The sequence below is a fragment of the Gadus macrocephalus genome, chromosome 18, assembly GCF_031168955.1.
Source record: "Gadus macrocephalus chromosome 18, ASM3116895v1".
Lineage (NCBI taxonomy): Eukaryota > Metazoa > Chordata > Actinopteri > Gadiformes > Gadidae > Gadus > Gadus macrocephalus.
In genome coordinates, this window is record NC_082399.1 from 7,784,787 (window position 1) to 7,808,672 (window position 23,886).

At 45.1% G+C, this 23,886-nt stretch overlaps 1 protein-coding gene across 2 annotated transcripts in view; it reads left to right on the forward strand.

Annotated features, from left to right (window-relative positions):
* Positions 1–20,868, forward strand: part of polr3a (polymerase (RNA) III (DNA directed) polypeptide A) — a 39,254-nt gene extending 18,386 nt beyond the window's left edge. Inside the window, exons 18-32 of one of the 2 annotated variants that reach the window (XM_060036204.1) lie at positions 302–420; positions 1,072–1,209; positions 2,086–2,256; positions 3,003–3,116; positions 5,329–5,364; positions 6,291–6,377; positions 6,733–6,815; positions 7,937–8,107; positions 14,484–14,577; positions 14,863–14,955; positions 15,550–15,714; positions 17,208–17,372; positions 17,960–18,091; positions 19,723–19,855; positions 19,963–20,868. In XM_060036204.1, coding sequence (XP_059892187.1) covers positions 302–420; positions 1,072–1,209; positions 2,086–2,256; positions 3,003–3,116; positions 5,329–5,364; positions 6,291–6,377; positions 6,733–6,815; positions 7,937–8,107; positions 14,484–14,577; positions 14,863–14,955; positions 15,550–15,714; positions 17,208–17,372; positions 17,960–18,091; positions 19,723–19,855; positions 19,963–20,111 — 1,850 coding nt within the window. In that variant the 3' untranslated portion in view covers positions 20,112–20,868. The remainder of the gene's footprint in view (positions 1–301; positions 421–1,071; positions 1,210–2,085; positions 2,257–3,002; positions 3,117–5,328; positions 5,365–6,290; positions 6,378–6,732; positions 6,816–7,936; positions 8,108–14,483; positions 14,578–14,862; positions 14,956–15,549; positions 15,715–17,207; positions 17,373–17,959; positions 18,092–19,722; positions 19,856–19,962) is intronic. The other variant, XM_060036205.1, reaches the window with a different exon arrangement.
* The last annotated feature ends 3,018 nt before the right edge of the window (positions 20,869–23,886 follow it).

Below are 23,886 nucleotides of genomic sequence, written 5' to 3' on the forward strand. Positions count from 1 at the left end.
CATTATTATCTTGATAAGGTGACAATGGCAATCTTTTCTGAGGCCTTGAATATTTCATTCGTCTGCTTTGGGTGAATACAAATGACTCCGAAAATTCACATTGGATAAGCTTAAATAGGCCTTTACAAAAAGATGAATACAGGGGCGTGCGGTCAGAAAGCAAGTAATTCCCTTCAAAGTGGATTCTTCCCATTCTCTTATGTCACCGCTGGAGCCGCTAATCGTATTTTGCGATTGGTTGGGTTTGGTTTCTTACCCCTGTATTATCCCATACATCCCCCCCTTGTGCACACCACCGCAGGCTCCTTCATCAATATCTCCCAGATGATTGCCTGTGTGGGCCAGCAGGCCATAAGTGGATCACGAGTGCCCGACGGCTTTGAGAATCGCTCCCTGCCGCACTTTGAAAAACACTCTAAAGTAAGGTTTTCTTCCTTATTTAATTTCCTCCCTGCATCACTCCCTGTCTATTGATCGTGGCTTCATGTCTCACTTCTAGGACGCATCATTTAGGCCGTCCTTAGGTTACTTCCTGAGTGTGTTGGAGGGGGAGGGGAAGAACAACATGCATCTCAACGGAAGCTTTCTGGGGCACCTATTTGTCCAAGGGATAAATTGTTATTTGTTTCATTGTATTAAATACTGTGTAAATAATTTTTTTCATTATCCCCTGTAGCTTCTCCCTTTTTTCCCCTAAACTTTTTCCCCTAAAAATGCCATTTGCTATTGTGCTACAGATTTAGTAAAACAGTCACTCCTCTTTCACATCTCAAGGTGTGTACATTTACATTTAGGGCATTTAGCAGACACTTTTATCCAAAAGCAGCTTACAATGTGTACATTTGCCAGAAGAAAGTCAGAAGAAAGAGAAACAACCTGTAGATACAATTACAAGATATTCATAGAAACAAGTCCCATGCACTCACAAGCGCTAGGTTAACCCATTCGCCAAATGTACAACCAAGATGGCTAGGACAACGCCACACAATGCTAAATACTATTTAGTTAAGTACCATGCGCCCTCCTGTGAGCCCCATCGCTAGCACTAACCCTTCTGCCTTCTCCTCCCAGCTGCCGGCCGCCAAGGGCTTCGTGGCCGACAGCTTCTACTCCGGCCTGACGCCCACAGAGTTTTTCTTCCACACTATGGCCGGCCGAGAGGGCCTGGTCGACACGGCCGTCAAGACCGCTGAGACGGGCTACATGCAGGTGAGCCCCTTTCTCTCGTTTATTCATAAGGAACACCATTGTTTTTCTATTCATTCACGGATTTGAAAGGTCGCCGCCCCCCCCCCCTGGGGCCCGTGTTTTGATTACATGTGTGAAGTGTGTGCCCAAGTACCCTCTTGCCACACACAACAACGGGAAAACAAAGCCAGGCATTTCCATAATTCAAAAGCAGACCCGCCGCTCCTTCATTGGTCCGACCTTCATGTGGCCTCTATGAGCCCCTGCGCATTCAGGCGTCCTTTCGGATTATACCCTAGTACAGTGTAACATGATGCCACACGTGTTGCCCGTTTAAGCTTGGTTGCATGGTAACACTGGTGTTATGCGTTTTAACACGTGTTGTGTTTCACGCTTATGGCACATTTCCACCGGCAGTGCGCTTCGGCCCAGCACGCCTCAGCCCAGTCATGAGGGTGCGGTATAGCCCAGCTCAGTTACGGCTCGCGTTTCCACCACTGACAGTACCCTTATGGTAGCAGCCCGTGACAGTGTAGCCTGCCAATAAATCAAAGGAAAAAGAAGAACGAAAAAACAAATAGCAACAATGTAGGTCGTCCAAGACGGACGTCAAACTTTTGAGTGACATTTTCTTCAATAAACAAAGCTTTCGCCATTGTCCAGAAATACCTTGCGGGTACTTACACAAGCCTTCACCTGTCCTGCGTGCTAACACTTGTTTTGCATACTTACAAGTGTGTTGCACACTTACATTTGTAATGCAAATTTACAGTAGTGTTGTGTGCACACAACCTGTGTGTTGCACGCTAACTCTTACTTCGTGCGCTCAATCATGTGTGTGTCTCTCTCTCTCTGTCTGTCTCTCTGTCTCTCTGTCTCTCTCTCTCTCTCTGACAGAGGCGTCTGGTGAAGTCCCTGGAAGACCTGTGCTCCCAGTACGACCTGACGGTGCGCAGCTCCACGGGTGACATCATCCAGTTCATCTACGGCGGCGACGGCCTGGACCCCGCCGACATGGAGGGCAAGGACGAGCCGCTGGAGTTCAAGAGGGTGCTGGACAACGTCCGGGTGGGTGGGCCGACTCACACCCTATGAGCCTACACACACGATGCCCTACACACGCACAAGCACACACCACCGAGCGGGATGTGACTTGATGGTGCATTTAACAATACTTGATGGTGTTGGCAGTGTTTGCTTGTTGTAAACACTTAAGTCATATTTCTTATTTATTCATGAATATGATAACATATTTTCAATTATTATTTTCTGATGTAATTATTATCTCCAGCAATGATGATATTTTGTAATGATGATATAGAATATAATTATATTATTGTTATATAATTATTTTGTGTATTTATCAAATAATTATTGTACATATATTAGGGATAGTAAATAAATAGGTTGTCGACCAGACACAGAAACACCTAATCCAAATAATAGCTAAATGTGAACACCACAGGATCTGGCAAGCTTCCTTTTGACAAAGCAAGGGACATTTCAGCTTTATCGTTTTTTCATCACCACCCATAAAACAGGATCGACTGGCAAAAGATGTTATTATCAAACACACGGGAAGGCTGGCCATTTCAATTATTAAGAAACGGCGAGGTTCAACTACATGACAAATCGCTCTCTCACACACATACAGACACACGCACTCACTCACTCACTCTCTTGCTCACCCTGACAGACATGCACTCACTCGCTCTCGCATGCTCCTCGCCTGTCACTTACTCCCTCTCTCCCTCACTTACTGCCCCTCCCTCCCTCCCTCTCTCTCTGTCTCTGTCTCCCCCTCTCCCCATCAGGCTGTGTTCACGTGTCCGGAGCAGCCAGCCCTCAGCAAGAACGAGCTGGCCCTGACCGCCGAGTCCATCATGAAGCGGGGAGACTTCTCCTTCTGCAGAGACAGCTTCCTGGAGGTTCACATGTCCATTATTATTATCGCACACACAATCCCCATTGAATCCCCGAATCAATTCACAGACAAAAGAACATGGATACAAAACACCCCCCCCCCCCCCTCACAAGGCTCGAAATAACCGCCCTGTGTTACCTAAGGTTGATTCACGGCGGACATGAGGATCCGTCATTACTCCAATGTTCAACATGTCACAGCCTGCTGTGATGTTTGTTTCTGCCGGCGGTTTTGCCAAGCAGGTGGCCAGCGGACGCCGAGAGGAACGTGTCTAGACGAGATTTGATTTGACCCTTGCATTCGGTTATTTAGCAGCTGCTTCTTTTCAAAGACACCTGCAAGTTGTGCTGAGAGGAGATCAAGCCTTGAGTCCAAGTAACATCATTAAAAAAATAATGTCCAGCGCTACTGCAAGGACACTGCTCGATTTTTAATCCGAAGGATTAAAAATCTTGTTTCATTTTTCTTTGTGCAATTGCAATTAAACTGCTTCCTTAATTCCACATAATAGTTTTAAAACGACAGAAGGCTTTCACATAGGATATGCACATTGAGAGTCTAGACGGCTTATTCCTTCGTTCATTGGCATCAGTGACTGAGTGACTGAGTTTGTTAGTGGACCTTGGAGTGCGGCGGAGTAAGAATATGAGCCTCATTTATTTGATCTCTGCCGTGGTCTACAGGAAGCCAGGAAAGTAAAAGTGAGAAACTTTTTTTTTTTGCTCAATTTCGTTCTGCCAATCTGTATAACTTGGGAAGAATCATGTTGGTCCCAGTTTGTTCAATCAACAAGTTACATAACGTCTCACTTGTGTCTTAAGAACTCGGACACGAGTGAGACATTAGCCGCGTTTACATGGACACATCTGTTCCGCATAGATTTCTATGCGGAACAGAAAATGATCATATATACGCCTCATTCGGAATACAATTATCTGTTCGGCATAGATTCTATGCTGAATAGAAAAGGTGGTGTAGTCCGTTTTAATCGCCATGTATACACTTATTCCGAATAGATTGGGGTTTAACTTAGAGCAGCCGCAGTAGTTGGCGATTTGTCCACTGAGCTCCGTCTGTACTTTTAAGCACACCGAACTTGACCGCTGTCAAGGAATGTGGATTTATTGCCTGATTCACGTCTTTGTTATCACTCCGTTAAAGTAGTCCGGTAAGCGTGTCCGGTTGCTAAGCGAAGGGACATGGGTGTTTATTAATGACGTGTTCGCGTATCGTAGTGTCCGCGCGCGTCCGAGATAACTGTCAATTAGTAGGCTACTACTAGTACTTTTGCAGGCTGAACGTTAAAATACTTCTTAACTTCGAGAGATGGCAGCTGCAGTAGTTCGCAATTGGACCTTCGAGGATTCCTGGTCACTAAATTCCCGAAAAGACCACTCTCCCACCAGTCTTGGCTGCGGACTCGCATCCAAATTCCTCTTGTTTGTGGCGGAGCTGGGGGTAAATATAAAGATCTGAAGAGAAATTGACGTTGCTGCGCTGTCCTGCTCCTTCTTAATCGAAGGAGCAGGCAGAGAAAAGCTCTCTCCTGCTGTGCTTTCATTAAAATCAAATTTAAAATCCCCGATAGTGATAAGACGTCCATTATGTCGCCGCCGGTCCAGAGATGTGTCAGGTGTGCGCGAGAGACATAACGGACACTTTTGTTACTGCCATGTATACAGTACATTCGGATCACATTTTAGGAACAGATCTATGCCGCATAGAAATCTATGCTGATCAGATGTGCCATGTAAACGCGGCTATTATGTAACTTGTTTATCAATGACTGAATGAATGAATTTGACCATGCAAACCTTAAGAGCTGTCCGCCCTCTGAGAGACAGTTTACCGCTGATGTCTCAATTTGCCCGGTAACTGCTGCTGGTTATATTCTCACCAGTAGACATGTGGTTATTTGTTAGTGTTAACCGTTCTGCCTACCGCAGAATGTCATCGAATGAAATGTGTTGGGTGTCGATAAAGGACTGTTATTCACAGACTACCCTTCACAGTCAAAATGCTTCAAATTTATGTTCCCGTTTTTTTTTTAATACAATGTTCAATGTCATCGGTTAAGCTCTGGCCAAGACATGGCCAGGTGCCTCGTTTGCAAAATATTTTTTTCATCTCAATAAGAGCAACCTGGCCCAATAAACACTAAATATCTCTGTTTATTGAGTTTCTTGGCTCTAACCACAGCACTTTCCTCTGTAAAGGAGTTAAACAACACAGGCTCAGCGAAGTTCCTGGAGGTATAGTGAATACAGCATGCCCCGGCCTTGGGTGTTAATTTATAGACGGGTGGGAAACAGAGTACCTCGCTTTTTGTCAATTCCAGCTGGCTGACGAACAACGCATTAATGCTCACTGACTCAATTCATCTGGGACACTCTTTATTATTTATGCTGAAGCCAAGGCAGCCTCTGAAAATACAAAAATACTAAATTTCCGTCTTTGCATGAGTGGGTTTCCCTTAATGTTTATCATAGTTATTCATATGCATTTATGATAATTGCATATGAATAACCACTTTGATTATGATCTAGTAATCATTGTGTGGGCAGGTTAATAAATTACCTGTTTAAAGGAGCTACTACAAGCTAGTAATGCATGGGCAGAGCGTACAGTTTCAGGCACACATTGAATAAATAATGTCAAGTAAAAAGTCAAATCTCGTATGCGTTTGTTTGTTAACCAAGGGGATAGGTATGCAAGTTATGGTCTTCCCTTGGCAAGGACCAGGAGTTGTTTACCATGTCCTGATGCATAATATCCCAGAATTTAAAGCGAGGGTACTCTGTCATGCCACTGTGTATTAACTAAGTATGTATGTAAGTAGGTATGCAATCTTTTCAGAGAGTGGCATTTTTGACTGATCGATTCTGTCGTTGCTGTGGTTCTTTCCCAAGGCTCAACGTTTGAGCTGACACATTTGACTGAACTAATTATACTCGTCCATGTGTGTGTCAAAGATTACATTGCAAACGATGGGCCCTCCAGAGTGGTGTGTGTGCGTGTGCAAGTGTGTGTCTGCCGACTGCCGATATAGTTTATTCTCCCTGGAACTTCTAACAAGTGCATGAGTGGGATGTCAGCTCCCCGCGGAATTGCAATTATCGTCTTTTCACATGGCTCCCCACTTATAACACACTGACCCCCGTTGTTCTCCTGCCCACAGGAGATAAGGAAGTTCATCCACAGCATGTCAGAGAGGATCAAGAAGACCAGAGACAAATATGGCATCAATGATAACGGCACCACCGAGGTACCTACCGTGAACAATATCAAATGATGGACAACAGTGGCTATATTTCTTATGCATGCAGCCCACGAATCCCCCAACCTCTCTCGCGCTCTCTCCTAATCTCTTTTTGCTCATCCTTTTCTGCCTTTTCTCTCTCTTTCGCTCCCTCTTTTGTGTTCCTTTCAATGTATGTTTCGTTATCTTTGCATATTTCTTTCTCCTTTTTCCCTATTTTTTTGTTCTTCCTCTATCTTTGCTTGTTTATATATTTGTATCCTCTCTCTCTCTCTCTCTCTCTCTCTCTCTCTCTCTCTCTCTCTCTCTCTCTCTCTCTCTCTCTCTCTTTCTTTCCCCCCCCCCCCCCCCCCATATGCAGCCAAAAGTCCTCTACCAGCTTGACCGCATCACGCCCACCCAGTTGGAGAAGTTCCTGGAGACCTGCAGGGACAAGTACATGAGGTACTGCTTCTTTGACTGCCCTACACCGTTGCACTTAGAGACTAGGGATGGGCAAAATTATTATTTTCCAGGAACTATTTCTTTCAGTTCAGTTCACTATAACGATTCGTTTGTTTGATTCGTTTGTTTTGATTCGTTCGTTACGTCAGATTACGTCATTTGACAGGGAATCTCACAGGTGTCTGCCCTTAGCATAATTTCAGAGACTTCTAGGCTCTACCCCCCGTGAAAATCGACAAGATATACTATATAGTCTAACCACACGTCCCACCAATATATATACCACTTGCTTACTCTCTATATGTCATTCATGGTTTTATATTTATAATTTTATTTTACTTTACATTTAATTCTTCATTATTCAGGCATTACAGAACTTTCATGGTCATAAATAAAAAATACGAACTGCAGTTTAATTTCTTTGTTTGTTCTTGAATTGACGTAGAATGGAGCAAAGACTCCTGGGATTGGGAAATGCGTTTATCCAATAAACAGATGGAGGTCAAGTCTATTTTCGGAAATGTAGGGGGATATGAGTGGCCCCACGTCGAATGGTATGACCCAAGATACGTCAGACAGAGAAAGCGCGGAAATTCGACGGTACCGCCTTGTCATTGGTTTACCCAGGTGCCAGGGCAACACCATTGCTACCTCTCATTGGCTGAATCTTTGAGAACGTTTTAGACTCAATCAATATAAGTCGCGGGGAGACGAAGCTCTGTTCGTTTGTATATTTTATTTACGTGACCATATTTTTGTTTTATGTTAAAAAGAAAATAATCAAAGAGCCAGTTCTTCTTGTTTTGGGGAACCAGTTCTTGTCGTTCAGGATTCGTTCGTTGTGTACGAATCGGTCGCGACCGACTCATCCCTATTGGAGACCATGGAGTAACGAATCAGCTTTATTCCTATATGCACGTCAAAGGGTTTATCCGGACCTAGGCCTGGGTAAATCCCGTTAGTTTCACCGCAGATAGTCAGAAGTACAGTTTGGCGACGTAGGGGCCCAAGGTCCCTTGCGCCCCCCCCCCCCCCCCCCCCATGACCACTCAGACCTACTCCCCTGAATCTCTGAACAACACGGCGTCCGACCCTGAGGTGCTTCCCGTCCGTCCCCGCAGGGCGCAGATGGAGCCGGGCTCGGCCGTGGGGGCGGTGTGCGCCCAGAGCATAGGGGAGCCGGGCACCCAGATGACCCTGAAGACCTTCCACTTCGCCGGGGTGGCCTCCATGAACATCACGCTGGGGGTGCCGCGCATCAAGGAGATCATCAACGCGTCCAAGAACATCAGGTGCCTTTCTCCGCTCACGTCTTCTCCGCTCCTCACGCTTGGGTTTTCGTCTCCCGGGAGAGGCCGTGGTGTCGTCGACTGCAGCGCGCATCAAAAAGTAACGCTGCAGGCGTTCTTTTTGGTGCCTTGAATAAATACGTGTGATGTGTGACTTCAAATTCAAACCGTGAAGGCGTTAAAGTAGGGCAAGAGAAGTAGGGTAAGCTCTTTTATGTTGGTGGAAAGCGTAATTGCTACGCCTGCATCCATCTATGTGTGTGTGTGTTTGTGTTTTTATAGGTATAAATATATATTTATATATTAGGGCTGTCAAGCGATTACAATTTGTAATTGCGACTAATCGCTTAGTATTGCTGAGTTATGCACGATTTATCGCATTTTTTAAATTATATTTAAAATCCATTCCAATCGAAGTTAAATTAGATTATCGAAGACCAAGTGATCTTGAGTGAGTTCTATTTACTCACTCAGTGTGTATGTTGAATATGAAACTCACGGAGCACCACCGATTTGGGAATTGTAAACAGGCAGTTAATTAGGACAATTTTAAACAGTTGCTTAATAAAGTAAGTGGAACTAAAAACAAAAGAAATGCTGATTTGAATGTTGATCTGTGGGCAAAACCTTTGATAATGTGCGTGAAGGCGTTAATTGAATTCTAATAACATTGCGTTAACGCGTTTTTATTGCGCCTATTTAATAGGGCCCGACCGATATTGATTTTTGAGTGCCGATGCCGATGCCGATTATTTTCAGAGAAAAATTACGATTACGATTTAATCGGCCGATAAAAAAAAAAATATATATATATATATATATATATAAAACGTAGTTTTTGATACCTTAAATATACTTTAAACACTTTTGACGAATATGTGAATTGAATGCAGAACCTTTGAGTGTTTTAGAATACATTTACAGTCAAAAATGAGTGTAATGTAAAATGTAAAATAAATAACTAACTCCCAATGTGCTGCGCTCGTGAGCAGTGACTAACACGTGCGTGCTGACCAGTATGGTCTCACCGTTAGAGTCTACAGTATAACAAATTAACATGGCCTGGGACCTAAAGAAAAACAGGCACAACATGCTCAAACAACGCGTCTTGTGTACATTGGTGAGGTGAGCGTGCAGCTGCCTGAGCGAGCGTGCTTTCAAGTTGTATGGTAAAATTCTATCTTCTCTTTTTTATTCCAGCTAAAGTTGTTAGTTAGCAAGGCGAGTAGGAGTGCAATCTGCAGGATACTAATCGCAATAACATTTATAAAAAAAAATAAAAAAAATCGGTTGTAATCGGCGTCTTTTTGGCCGATGCCGATTATTTTCAAAAAGGCTATAATCGGCCGATTAAATCGGCAGGCCGATAAATCGGTCGGGCCCTACTATTTAAACAGCCCTAATACATATATATATCTATATATATTAGTGGGGGGCCGTTAACGGCGTTAACGGCTGCGTTAACGGCGTTAACGGCTGCGTTAACGCGAAACTTTTATCGCGCGATAAAAAAAATATCGCCGTTAATCTATTTTCAAACACTTCCTTGTTCGGACCCATCACGTGACTGAACTAACCAATCAGAAGCTAGAATTTAGACTGAGGTAAACGTGAGGGAATCAGAGAGGCAGATTCAACAGAATATCCTGACTGTGTTAAATATGTAAACATGTAAATATATAATAATTGTGTAACATAAATATCTAAATGATTAACTGACTAAAAATTGTAAGTACATTTCTAGCAAATTAACTCCAATATAAATTATATAAATTTATTCTACAACTTTCAAATATTGAACTTCTAAACCTTACATTATTATGGATTATTACACGGCTCTTCTCAATGCTGTAGATTCACTTGCATGGGCCTTCCCAAAGTTCAGCTGTCAATTATTTTTGTTTATGCTCTGTTAACTTGCATGGGCACTTCACAACTTCCGGCGGTGAATTATATTTGATAATTCATCGTTGCCCAGTATAATTGACAGCTGTCAAGGTAAACGAAAGGATTTTTTGCCGTTTGCCATTTTAATCTAGATTAATCTAGATTAATTTTGGAATTAATCTAGATATTTTTTTTTTATCTATGCCCACCACTAATATATATATATATATGCATACTAAAAGTCCTCAGTTTGTTAATCTAATACACAGCGGGAGCCACTCTATCGCGCAACGCTCTGCTTTCGATCGGACAAAAGGGCAAGGCACAAACAGCATCACTGTACACTTCAATGTCCCAGTGGCGGTGAAATAGGCCGAGGTGCAACTCTCTCTATTTGTAACACTTGACCTGGACATCGCACCACCGTCCGACCCCTTTCGTCAGGTGTTGCGTATGTCTCACCTCTCCCTTACGGTTTGCTGGCTGCCCAGCAACCCCTGTGACAGTTGAGGCATGGACATCAAGCTAATGGAGATGTAGGGAAATTCCAGAAGCTGGTTGCCGAAGCCGTTGGCAACAATCTAGAGAGGCCGCTTCATCAACAGAAGGAAGGATCGATAGCCACAAGCCGCAGGCGGAAAAGGGAAAAAAATGAGAAAAATGTGTTGCACTAATGCTGTGTTTGCCACCGCTTCTGTTGGCTAAGGGCTAAACATCAGACGTGTTCAACGAATTGGAACGGGGCCACTCACAGCACTTTACAATGATTGCAAATATTCTCAAATCCGGGTATTTATTTGATAGTAGGGTATTAAAATCTCAATTTAGTACTCAGGCTTTTTGTTTCGTTTTGGATGGTCAAACCTTATAAGAATATTCCGGTTGCCCTTTGACAACAGCCGTCCAGTGTGAGGATACGCAAGCTATTAACCCCCCCCCCCCGGCAATCGGAGCGTTAATCCTTTTAAAAAATCATTTTTTTTAGCAGCTATTTCAATGTTCAAACGACACCAAAAATCCCTACCTACTATTAATAACATAGTGATTATTCATTCAGTAGATTTTAATAGAGCAGGTAGCGATGGTTTTCCTTTCATGGCGATCTGTCCCCCACAGCAGCGCCTTTGTGATTTATCACTGGGCAATCAGCACTAGTCCTGCTGTCCGATTTCCCCCCCCCCCCCCCCCCCCAGCCAAGGATTTCATAACGCTTTGAGATTAACTTGTTAAGAAAACCGAAGCTGGCTCCCTACACATTTAAATATGTAGGGAGCATTTTCTTCCTTATTTGTCAACAAAGTTATTGTTTTGCCGTAGTTGTGCGCCAATATGACGTCCTTCTGCAAACGATTTGGTTAATCCGACCCATTTGACAGCCAAACCTTCTGGAAAATATCGTCATTTAAAAGCATCACAAATTGGACCCATTAGGCGGCTGTATTGCGTAATTCTGGTCTGAAAATACCATATATTATAATCCTTCAGCTCCATAGACCTAAACCCCACTGCTCCAGCTGCCCCCGTGGAGCCTGCCCTGCCACGGTCCCCCTGGCGAAACCCTTGAAGACCATAGCGAGTGAATTGCAAAATAGTGTCAATGTGTGCTTCCCTGCAGAAGCTAATGGCCATGATTTGCCTAAAATGCACCGTTAACTGCATCCCGGTGGGCCAAGGAACCCAACCGTACCGCCTAAACGGCTCAATGGTCGCGGCCCCTGCTGTGATTGTGATGGTTCTGATCAGTAGGAAGGTTGGCGTTAGTGAGCGAGCTATATGCCACGCGCCTGCAGAATGGCTGCTGAAGGTCACCTCATTCAGACTAGAGACAGGAAGAGAGGGTTGAGGAAAACGCTAAACTGAATAACATCAAATTGGAAATTGGAATCGCAGTGTCTATTCACTGTGAGGTTGTGGTAGTATCTATTTGTTTGGTTACCTACTTCTGAACAAACTTTGTTCGCTCTTTATTTCAACCTTTTTGTGGCTTCCGGAGTTGTTGTTGTTGTATTACAGGCTCACAGCCGGCAGGGATTAAATGGTAAATGGACTGGATGTCACTCAAACTTTTCTAACAAGTGGCACTTTCCAATTATTGCTTAACATTCACAGCTTCATGCACACATTCACACACCCATGGTGGAGTCAGCCATGCAAGGCAACAGCCTAGCTCGTCGGCAGCAGTTAGGTTATACTTGGGTGTCTTGCAGCGGCGCCGGAATTAATTTCAAAGTGGTGGTGCAAAATCCAACTAATCAGGCGATTTCTCCCTAGGGCTAGAATTGATTATGGTGCGTCTGAATGCGGAAAAAAGTACCAAAACAGATCAGCAGAACCTGCTTACTAAACAAGGGTGCCCAGATTTCCTGAAACCTCCAGACACATGGCAAACTGACAAATTAGACATACTGTATATTTTTGTACGGAATCTCCCTGCTTCTGAAATACGCAAACATCTCCGCCCAGCGCTCGTCTGCTGGTTTCCCATCAGCATTCCACTGTGCGTCCATCCCTGTTGCGTATACCATCACGAATGAGGTTTCGTTGAGCAAATAATCATCGGGCTATAATAAGACCACGTTGTCTATGTAATCGCTGACAAAAGGGGACATTTCAGGGTGGTTGGTGGAAACCGGGACATTTTAGGGTCCTGACAGTCTTTTGTCGGGACACGCAACTCAAAAATCGGCCCTATTTTATTTTTTTATTTTAACATAAAAGTAGTTCAGCACCGGTTCCGGCGCTTATGTTGCCTTAGTCAGGGACACCTCAACAGTCAGCTGGGAGGAGCCGGGGACAGAACAGGCATTCCGGTTGCCAGGAACCACGCTCTACCTCCTGAGCCACTGCTGCCAGTTAATCACCGAGCCAGCGGTCTTGGACGGTTGACCGCTTGTGTCCAATTGCCAGGCATGTGTACATTCATACGATTCCCTCCGGGAATCCTGAAGAGGCCTTGTCGTCAGGGAGACTGGGGGCTGCACCAAACAACGAGTTTGGTGGTGTTGTTTGTCTTTTGTTCCTGGCAGCAAGGCCTCTGCCACTCTCGTTCGCAGGGAGGTGTTGGCCGTAAGTGTCCATGTGTGTATGATCTAGCCATGAGGGGCCTAGATTTCCCTTCGCGGTGCGGGCTGCTTTTCTATATGGCAGAGGTCTTCCAGGAAACGTACGCAGACGTATGTATTGCACGGTGTTGCTGTGCGTGCCATGTAAAGTTTTGTTTTGATTTCGAGCTGGTTTGCTAAAGAGGTTAATGTAGCTAACAATAACCATCACTAGCCAATGAGTGTTCCTCCCCGACTCTTCGTGTAGCGATGCCCACAGAGACAAATGGGAATGCTATAAGTGCTACAAGCCAGGAGATCACGTCACGAGCAACTCGTGCGGGTGGTGTATGATGCACCTCGAACACACCATCAGATCCAGCTGGGGGGTGGGGTCGGCATTGAGCAAGGCAGGGTGTCGCTGAGTGTCCCAGTTGTAGGACATGCATGGCACTCATGCATGGCCACAGATGGGCACACAACTTGTGATGAACGAAAAGTAGTGCAGTATAAATTATTTATTTATTTCTAGATTTATATATTTAATGGAAAATAAATATTTAATGTACGCGGACGCTCCCCTTTTTTAATAATTCAAAGTTCCTTTATGTGTTCCGCTCAGTTGTGTGAACTGTTGCGAATACGATTGCTGCGTTATACCTCCATGCCTTCTTTCAGAGAAGGAATGGTGCTGTGGATTTGTGAATGTGTTGCTCTGTAAAACAGGGTAAATATGTATAGTGAAGGCCTAATAGTGATTCATCAATATATATTTTAACCTACTATAAATGGCTGTGTCCGTGACAGCAGATCATTTGATAGACCTTGGTGATATTATTGATCCAGTCCCCCAAGTCGTATTGACGTCTGCGCTCTTGCGCACGTTTTGTCTCGTTCTGTTCCTTGCTGAAGTCATGGCTCGGCCCACCTCTGTGGACAAAGGTGCCTGGAGTCTGACCCTATGGGGGCGTGTGGTACCTCAAGCCACACGGGTGTTAGCCTGGTCCATCTTCACGCCCCTGGAAAACATGGCTGTATATACTCAGGCTGCTCGATTGGAAAAACCATAATCACGATTATTTTGGTCAATTTTGGAATCACGATTATTCAAATGATTATTTTTTTGAAAACATCAGCATTTCTCCTCCAAAAAACACTTTGTAACTGAGACCTCTGAAATGTAGCCTTAAATAAAATACACAAAATGTTCAAATCTTAAATAATGTACAAATATGTATCCAGCTGTTCTGCAATTTATGTAAAACATTGAATTAATAAAATGAATATACAAAAATAAAGAATATTAATCTAAAATCGAAATTACGATAAAAAATTTGATTAATCGCCCAGCCCTAGTATATAGTGTATAAATAGTACCATTCTGATAGGCCTTCATGCTGTGAGTGTTTCTCATGTGTCTACATGCTGAATCATTACCGTTTCACCCACAGCACCCCCATCATCACGGCCCATTTGGACGTGGATGATGACGCCGATTTTGGCCGCTTGGTGAAAGGGAGGATCGAGAAAACGCTACTTGGAGAGGTATGCATATCAGTCACTGTGTTTTCCTCTAGACTGGAATCGCTTGGATCGTAGCCGGTTCATCCCGTCGGCAATCGACGGATATTATTGTAATAATTATTTTTTTTGTTAAAAAAAGTTAGGATTAAGACAGTTTTGTTTTAATTTAGTTTTTTTAATGTTTTTTAGATTTTGGATTTTGTTTAGATTTTTGTTATGAGGTGGTTTTAAAATCAACATTGGTCGCGGTGGGGGGGGGGGGGGGAGAAAACAAATGACCACAATCACACTTTTATTTATCCCCAGATATCCGAATACATCGAGGAGGTCTTCCTGCCTGACGACTGTTTTATTCTGGTCAAGTTGTCCCTGGAGAGGATTCGGCTTCTGCGGCTGGAGGTACCATCTGTCCCAACACTCTTCCTTCAGGGCTGCATCAAAGAACGTATTTAGGCATTGATTGGAGGTGGAATGGATGCTGGCAGCCGGGATCATCTCTCCTGGCTTAAAAACATCCGTTACCAATCAATATTGTGTGTTCAAAACCCTTTGCTCGCTCCCACCCAAGAGCATTTTGACAGCTCCTCTTGTAGCTATTGGTCCTTGCGATGTTAAATTCTCTGTACTGACTGACACGCATTGAATTCCATTAAGCGAATGTGCAATATTGGCCTTGTTTGCACTCGCCCAGATGTCATTAATAAGCTCTGATGTAGCGGGGAAGGGTTGTGCTGTCTTTCACCTGACGTAGGGGGTCTCAGGTTGTGGTCTCTTTTACCTGCCGTAGCGGGGGTCAGGTTGTGGTGTCTTTCACCTGACCTAGCGATGACGAGTTGTGGTGACTTTCACCCTACGTAGGGGGGAAGGGTTGTAGTGTCTTTCAGCTGACGTAGCAGGGATCAAGTTGTGGTGTCTTTCCCCTGACGGAGGGATGATGGGTTGTGGTGTCTTTCTCCTGACCTAGCTGAACGGGTGGTGGTGTCTTCCCCTCAGGTGAACGCGGAGACGGTGCGCTACTCCATCTGCATGTCCAAGCTGCGGGTGAAGCCGGGGGACATCGCGGTGCACGGCGAGGCGGTGGTGTGCGTCTCGCCGCAGGAGAACAGCAAGAGCTCCATGTACTACGTCCTGCAGACGCTGAAGGAGGAGCTCCCCAAGGTGAGGGGCTGCTCTCCTCTCTCACTCACTCACTCACTCACTCTCACTCACTCACTCACTCACTCACTCACTCACTCACTCACTCACTCACTCACTCACTCACTCACTCACTCACTCACTCACTCACTCACTCACTCACTCACTCACTCACTCACTCACTCACTCACTCTACCTCCACCTCTCTCTCTCCAACTCCACATTCCTCTCTCTCTCTGTATGTCTCTGTGTGTGTCTCTCTCTCTCTACCTCTTGCTCTCCCTCTCTCTCTCCCTCCATCTTGTTCTAAATCTCTGAAAACTCTTTCTCTCTCTTTCTCTCTACATCTCTCTCGCTCTCTCTCTACATCTCTACCTCTCTGTATCCCTATTTAAAACTGCATATTTGATATAACGTGGTCGTCTTGGTTCCAAAACGATGATCACGTTAATTCGCAATTTTCCCACGCTGAAGCCTTTGCGTTCTCACCATGCACTCATGTTGACTGCATGTGGAGACAGAGAGCCAGAAGCCTCCCTGAAGAAATAATAATATTCACTGCACACACCGCACCCGTTGGCAAGCTTGCTAGAAAACTTTTGATTCTAATTTACAGACGGAAAAAAACTGCAAAGGGCTTTTAGTACGGGCTTTATCCGGTAATTGGCTGATATCCGTGACGAATCTGCTGCCAAGAAGATTCTGCTTCTCCTGGCGAAGGGCGTCGCAGATCTACACATCGATCCAGACACGGATGTGTCTGGAAGTTGATGGGCAATTTTGTAGAGAAATCATTACTCCAACGGCGGACTGCATTATGTTCGAATTCACGGCATGTCGATCCGTGTTATTTTGCTGTTTTAGCATAAATGTATTTCTCTCTGTCTCTCCGTCTCTACATCTCTCTGTCTCCACATCGCTCTCTACATCTCTCTCCGTCTCTACATCTGTCTCTCTGTCTCTACATCGGTCTCTACATCTGTCTCTACATCTCTCTGTCTCTACATCTCTCTGTCTCTACATCTCTACATCTCTCTGTCTCTACATCTCTCCGTCTCTACATCTCTCTGTCTCTACATCTCTCCGTCTCTACATCTCTCCGTCTCTACATCTCTACATCTCTCTGTCTCTACATCGGTCTCTACATCTCTACATCCGTCTGTCTCTACATCGGTCTCTACATCTCTCTGTCTCTACATCGGTCTCTACATCTCTACATCGGTCTCTACATCTCTACATCTCTCTGTCTCTACATCGGTCTCTACATCTCTCTGTCTCTACATCGGTCTCTACATCTCTACATCTCTCTGTCTCTACATCGGTCTCTACATCTCTACATCTCTCTGTCTCTACATCGGTCTCTACATCTGTCTCTACATCGGTCTCTACATCTCTCCGTCTCTACATCTCTGTCTCTACATCGGTCTCTACATCTCTACATCTCTCTGTCTCTACATCTCTCTCTCCACCCCCTGGTGTATAACTGAATTTTCCCCCTCTTCCATGTGGACGTGAAGGTGGTGGTCCAGGGAATCCCGGAGGTGTCCCGAGCCGTCATTCACATCGACGAGCAGAGCGGCAAGAACAAGTACAAGCTCCTGGTGGAGGGGGATAACCTGAGGGCCGTCATGGCAACCCACGGGGTCAAAGGCAGCCGGACCACTTCCAACAACACCTTCGAGGTAGGAGAAGCAGGGGGAAAGGCAGAGAGTTAGGAGAGGGGGGGAGAGTTATAAAGGGGGGGAAGGGCGAGAGTTAGGAGAGAGGGGGGGAAGGGAGAAAGTTATGAAAGGGGGGAGGAAGAGAGTTATGAAAGGGGGAGGAAGGGAGAGAGTTAGGAGAGGGGGGGGAGGAGGGAGAGAGTTATGAAGGGGGGGGAAGGGAGAAAGTTATGAAAGGGGGAGGCAGAGAGTTATGAAAGGGGGGGGGGGGGGGGGGAGAGAGTAAGGAGAGGGGGGGGGAGGAGGGAGAGAGTTATAAAGGGGGGGAAGGGTGAGAGTTAGGAGAGGGGGGAAGGGAGAAAGTTATGAAAGGGGGGAACATGAGAGTTATGAAAGGGGGGGGAAGGGAGAGAGTTAGGAGAGGGTGGGGGAGAAGGGAGAGAGGTAGGAGAGGGAGGGGGTGGAAGGGAGAGAGGTAGGAGAGGGAGGGGGTGGAAGGGAGAGAGGTAGGAGAGGGAGGGGGTGGAAGGGAGTGCTTAGATGCGAGCAAAATAAGTACGTCAGTTGTTGATCCTTAACATTTAATGGTGATCCCGCTGCGCCCCCAGGTGGAGAAGACCCTGGGCATCGAGGCGGCCCGCTCCACCATCATCAACGAGATCCAGTACACCATGACCAACCACGGCATGAGCATCGACCGGCGCCACGTCATGCTGCTGGCCGACCTCATGTCCTACAAGGTGAACACCCACCCCCCACCACATGTTTGGATGGGATGGCCCAGTGGTGGACTTATAAAGATCCAGTGAACCCAAAACCACTGTTTCATTTATTTAAACGTGGTCAATGTCTTATATGATCGTCAACATAGTAGGGATCGACCGATATATCGGTCGGCCGATATTATCGGCCGATATTCGCGTTTTTTACGTGTATCGGTATCGGCCGATACGCGGCTGATTTTCGCCGATTTTTTTATTTATTTTTTATTTTTTTTACTTGTTCTACCTCACCTGTTTTTAATATTTGTTAAATATTGTTCATCTACTTGTTCTTACTTGTTCTACTTCACCTGTTTTTACTATTTGTTAAATATTGTTTTTTATATTGAAGTTCAATAAATGTTTCTTTAAAAAAAAAAAAAAAAAAAATGGCTCAAGAAAATCGGTATCGGCGTATCGGCTAAGGCTGATGAAAAAATATCGGTATCGGTATCGGCCCTAAAAAAACGGTATCGGTCGATCCCTACAACATAGTGATCTTTGCCATTATAACTCTTACTGAAATAAGTCTCCAATCTAGAGGAAAAAGGGGTAAAAAACAAATTTTATTAATTTTCTTAACTAAAACACTGTGATTGTTATGGCGCGTTTCCACTGCAGGGTGCGGAACGGATCGGATCGCAAAGGTGCGGATCGGGTCGCGTTTCCACCGCCAAAAGTGGGCGTGACCCGGACTTAACCGTACCCGTTTTGGCCAGTTTTGGCCTCGTTTTCAGGACTCCTCCGTTGGGGTACTGAAAACGAGACCAGACGCCTGAAAGGGTCCCGGGAAATTCTAGCTACACACCCCCTCCGTTGATTGGTCGACAGAATCATCACTTCCGGGTGACGTGGGGATAAAAACAAACAAACAGTAGCCTCGAGGTATTATTCTTTACAATTAACATGTCGCGTAAAACGCTTGCTTGGGCGAACAAGGAGGTGGAGACGTTCGTCTGCATTCTTGGGGAGTAAGACGTTGTTTACGATGTTTACGTAGCTGCCGCGGCGATCGACATCCGGCCTACCACAAAGGGTACTGTCGGCAGTGGAAACGCGACCTCGGAACTGAATCCGATCCGTTTCGCACCCTGCAGTGGAAACGCGGCATTAGACTCGGCTGCGAACGCAGATGACGTTCTTTTCGTGACTTCAGACTACCTTTTCTATTATACCACTCACAGCAGTTACACAACGAGGGTACTAAAAGTGTATTCAAGTTGGCATCGGTCCATCCATGGGGATAACACTCTTTCCTCTTTCCTAAAACTCTCAGCCCAAAATAAAACATTTTTAATTACATGGTGTTTAAAATCCATCTGAATCACTGGGTTCACTGGCTCTTTGAACACCCCGTCTTTACAGTAGGCACGTTGGGTGGCTACAATGACCCTTGCTTGGCCCTCTCTTGGCTTCGTGTCCCTCTGGCTTCCCCCAAAAAAATGTGAGGGGGAAGATCATTTTTTTATATAATAGTTTTATTGTTGTCGTCGTAATCCCCATGCTGTTATTTTATTAGATTTTAAGAAACATCAGATTGATCTGAACCACATGTGAGACTGAGCTGATCCGCCGCTACCATGGTTACTCTTTGTCCTCGCTTTTCCCAGGGCGAGATCCTGGGCATCACCAGGTTCGGATTGGCCAAGATGAAGGAGAGCGTCCTGATGCTGGCGTCGTTCGAGAAGACGGCCGATCACCTGTTCGACGCCGCCTACTTCGGACAAAAGGACTCCGTTTGTGGTACATCGATGGCGTCTTACACAAGCAAACATTCCCCCTGCCTACCCTCCGTTCAGACGAGTAACCATGGCTGAACGTAAACACCTTTTGTGTCTTGTGTATCACAGGGGTGTCGGAGTGCATCATCATGGGAATCCCCATGAACATCGGAACGGGCCTGTTCAAGCTTCTACACAAGGCGGACAAAGTCCCCACGCCGCCCAAGAGACAGCTGCTGTTCGACCACAAAGACTTTCACGTCCCCCTGATAACGTAGCAGGCTCCCTCGGGGGCCCTCTCGTTTCTTCTTTGAGTGTCTTTCTTCCGTTTGAGGTGGGTAGGGATGGGCCTTCCACCAAGAGAAATAGTGTTTTTCTTTTGTGCAGCAGGTTTGGGAGCGTGTGTTTGTGTGTGTGCCAACAACAACAACAAGAAAACCATGTTGTCGTTTTCTCTCACTCGTCACCAGTGATGCCTTTTTGACCTTTATGGACAATCTTTGGTTTACACCTTTTTTCTTTAGTGTACTTGAATATAAAAAAAGTCGAGTCATGCGTGTGGTACCTCAAATGGAGGTAGAAATCGTCTACATTTCTACGACTTGTATGGATGTTCGTTTTTGCTAGTGCCAGGCTGCAAACATGTTTTTCACGTTTTTTCATGAAGCCAGCTGCTTAGCATTTCAAAGTTGAAAGTTGTTTTAAGGAATAACACACCTTGATGCCAACATGCTGCAGCGATGTAAAGTGTGTTCATGATCCAAGGCGGTATCTTCTTCCTCATGTGGTGGATCTGTGCTGTGGTATGCCTTCTAACGCTGAGAACAAAGAACAATACGTGCAGTCTCAGTCCACGCATTCTGTTTAGCACTTGATCATACTGTTCTGTTTATCAAGGCTGCTGGGGATTCTACCAACATTCACTGGAGAAATAAAAAAGTGCTTGCACAATAGACCGTTCAAATACAGGGTTGGAATTGTAGTTGGATCCATTGTATATATACCCTCTGTAAATAAAATATTAAAAAAATGAAAGTTCAATTGTGTTTTTGTAAGAACTTGAAAGTGGGTTCAAATAGATCTCTGGGCCCAAAATATGTTTTTGAAATCAAGAAAAGAGTGGGTAAACAGTAAAACGGACAGTTGGAATTTGCTAAGTTGGCAGTCACTCTCTTGTGTGTTGGGAAACTAAAAGAAAATGGTGACAAAAGGTGACCTTTAAAAAATTTGATATCAAATTATGTCATACCACTTCAAACACATAGCTGTGATCCTTATCTCTTATCGAAGAGAAATGGTATGCTGCATATTCGGCTCTAAAAGGCCCCTGCCCTGTTACAATAACGTGCTGTGAGTTTTGAGCCATAACATACTACCGGACACGCAACCAGAGGGGAGTATCACGCACTTTTGCAGGAGTTGCGTCTGGATGCTCCCATAACTGATCCCTGATCCCTGCTCTCTTTCTTTCCTTTGTCTCTCTCTCTCTCTCTCATATACTTTAGGGTGCCACTTTGACTTACTGTGTTATAATTTGGTGTGTCTTAGTTAGTGTAAATAAGATAATACATATATTTTGTACTCTTCCTGTTCTGTGTTCTTGCAGAATTAGTCATTTCAGAGGAGATTTGACCTAGCTGCAAACCTTCCATTGTGCCCAAATGCAAAACAAAGTAATCTGCCTTGTTTTTTTGAGTGAACGTTTTGTGTGCGCCTAATCATGAGGATCTAATTGTTTTTTATTTTCCACTCCTGATTTACATGTGGTTCAGGCCATTAAAAGATCACAAGGTTATTTTGGGCTATTATATAAAAGATAAAAATGATGATTGTACCTAATCGTCTCATTTGTATTTGTATAAACAATTTACACATTTGTATAAAGACATTTTCATTGAAAATTCAACTCTAGCAGTGTTTCTTTGACGAGCACTTTCATTTCATGATGGGAATTGTGGCACTGTAGCCACCTGTCCAAAGATGAAAGTATAATGAAAGAGCGTATCAGTTTTTTAACATGGTTACGCTCTTCCAAGTAGAATACTGCGCTTTATTTCAATTGTTGAAACGGCATGATCTGCGGATATAGCCTCTGGTATGTTGTGTGCCTCCGCATGACGTATAAATATTCATGGTGGGCTGCCATGCCCAAAAATGACAGGGCCATTTTTTGGTCCCAGTCCAGCCCGTGCTTTATGGCGCGTTTCCACCGGCGGCTGTCGGTCGGTTTGGTATGCAAAGGTGTGGCACGGTTCGGTTCCATCTGCAAAAGTTGCCGGGGTCCGGACTGAGCCGAACACTTCTCGTCGTACTCCTCCGTTGGGGTACTGTGACGTCTGAAAGGGTGCCAACAAGTTCAAGCTACACACGCCATCCGTTGATCGGTCGACAGAATTGTCACTTCCGTGCGATAGGGGGATGATAACCAACAAACACAGTAGGCCTACCAGCAAGTATTTCTTGAATTATTTTCCACAACGGCGAAAGCTTTGTTTATTGAAAAAAATTGCGCAAAAAAGTTTGACGTCGTTCTTTGACGCCCTACATTGTTGCTCTTTATTCATTGTGTCGCGTGCTTCTTTTTCCTTGGATCTTTCAGCAGGCTACACTGTGTCGGGCGCCGCATTCACACTACATGCGTTCATCGATGGATGGGGGCTTTTTGACATATCCATGTGTTTTCCCGGGTTGTATAACAAAGACGGTTTCTTTGGACACGCAACTTGCGTATATTTGCATAATGCGATCTGAATAGCCAACGGATCCGTCGCTGCCTGAAAAGTTGTCAAATTCTAAACTTTTGACGCAGACCTTGGAGCTGAAAGGACGGAGGTAGTTGAATGCTACATGCGTCAATCAACGGATGACCGAGGGCGTGTGATGAATCGGGGACTAGTCTTTGTAGACGCATGCTGCAGTCAATCAAATCGCTTCCCGCTACAAAGCTGTGGATGTGGATATAAATACAAATGATGACACAGACAACAGTTGACTAAAAACAATCCAGATTTTTCCCGCTTCTTCCTACTTGCTATTGCAAAATGGATCCAGGAAACGCGTGGAGTTTATTTGCATAACTGTGATATGATTCGCCAACGGATCCGCCACTGCCTGAAAAGTTTAACATTCCTCAACTTTCTGACGCAGGTCACAGAGCCTAATGGACGGACAGACCCACAATGCATTTCGCGAGCACCCCATGCAAAGTCAATGAGATCCGTCGACGGACGGAGGTAGTGTGAACAAGCCCTTGCCCACTGCATCCCTCCGTCAACGGACGACGGAAGGCGTGTCTGATGGATAGGGGAGTGGTATTTGCCGACGGAGCCACGATCTGATTGGCTGACGTATCCGTTGCAGCCTGAAAAGTGAAAATGTTCAACTTCTGAACGCAGGAGACGGAGCCGACGGAACGGACGGACCCACAATGCATTTCGGGATCGCCCCATGCAAAGTCAATGAGATCCGTCAACAGACGGATGCAGTGGGCAAGGGCCTCACCTTCACTACTGGGCAAAGGCAAGCTGGGCCGAAGCGCAGCCGCCTGTGGAAACGCGCCATAAGTGACGCAACAAGTTAGAGTGTCACAGATCAGCCTAGCAGTTAGTGCAGTCAGAAGGCTAGTCGATTTATTCAGCGTACATTTGGGTAGACACTCAAACTTGGGACGTCACCAAGGCACAGGGCGGGACAGATTTTCAAACGGCTTGTAGTGGCCAATCAAACTCACTCCCACTGGTAAAGTAGGGGCCCTTTAATTCAGAAGCCGATACAGACTTCAAAAGAAGATGTCCGTGCTGTCAATTAAACCAAAAGGTCAAAACATGGATCGCCCATGACTGTAAACCTGTGAAAGGTAACCTCGCTGGAAAAGCTTTCCTGCGCTTTTGAAATGCTACTCACATCAAACATGACCAAACACACATGGCCTACGACACAATGATCGGTTGAAAGAGGAGCAAGGAGCGTGTAATAAGGATGAGGCGTGTTCAGGGTTGTATTCCACGCAGTCCCTTCACTGCAAAAAATTTCAGTGTGGAGGCTTACGGTATA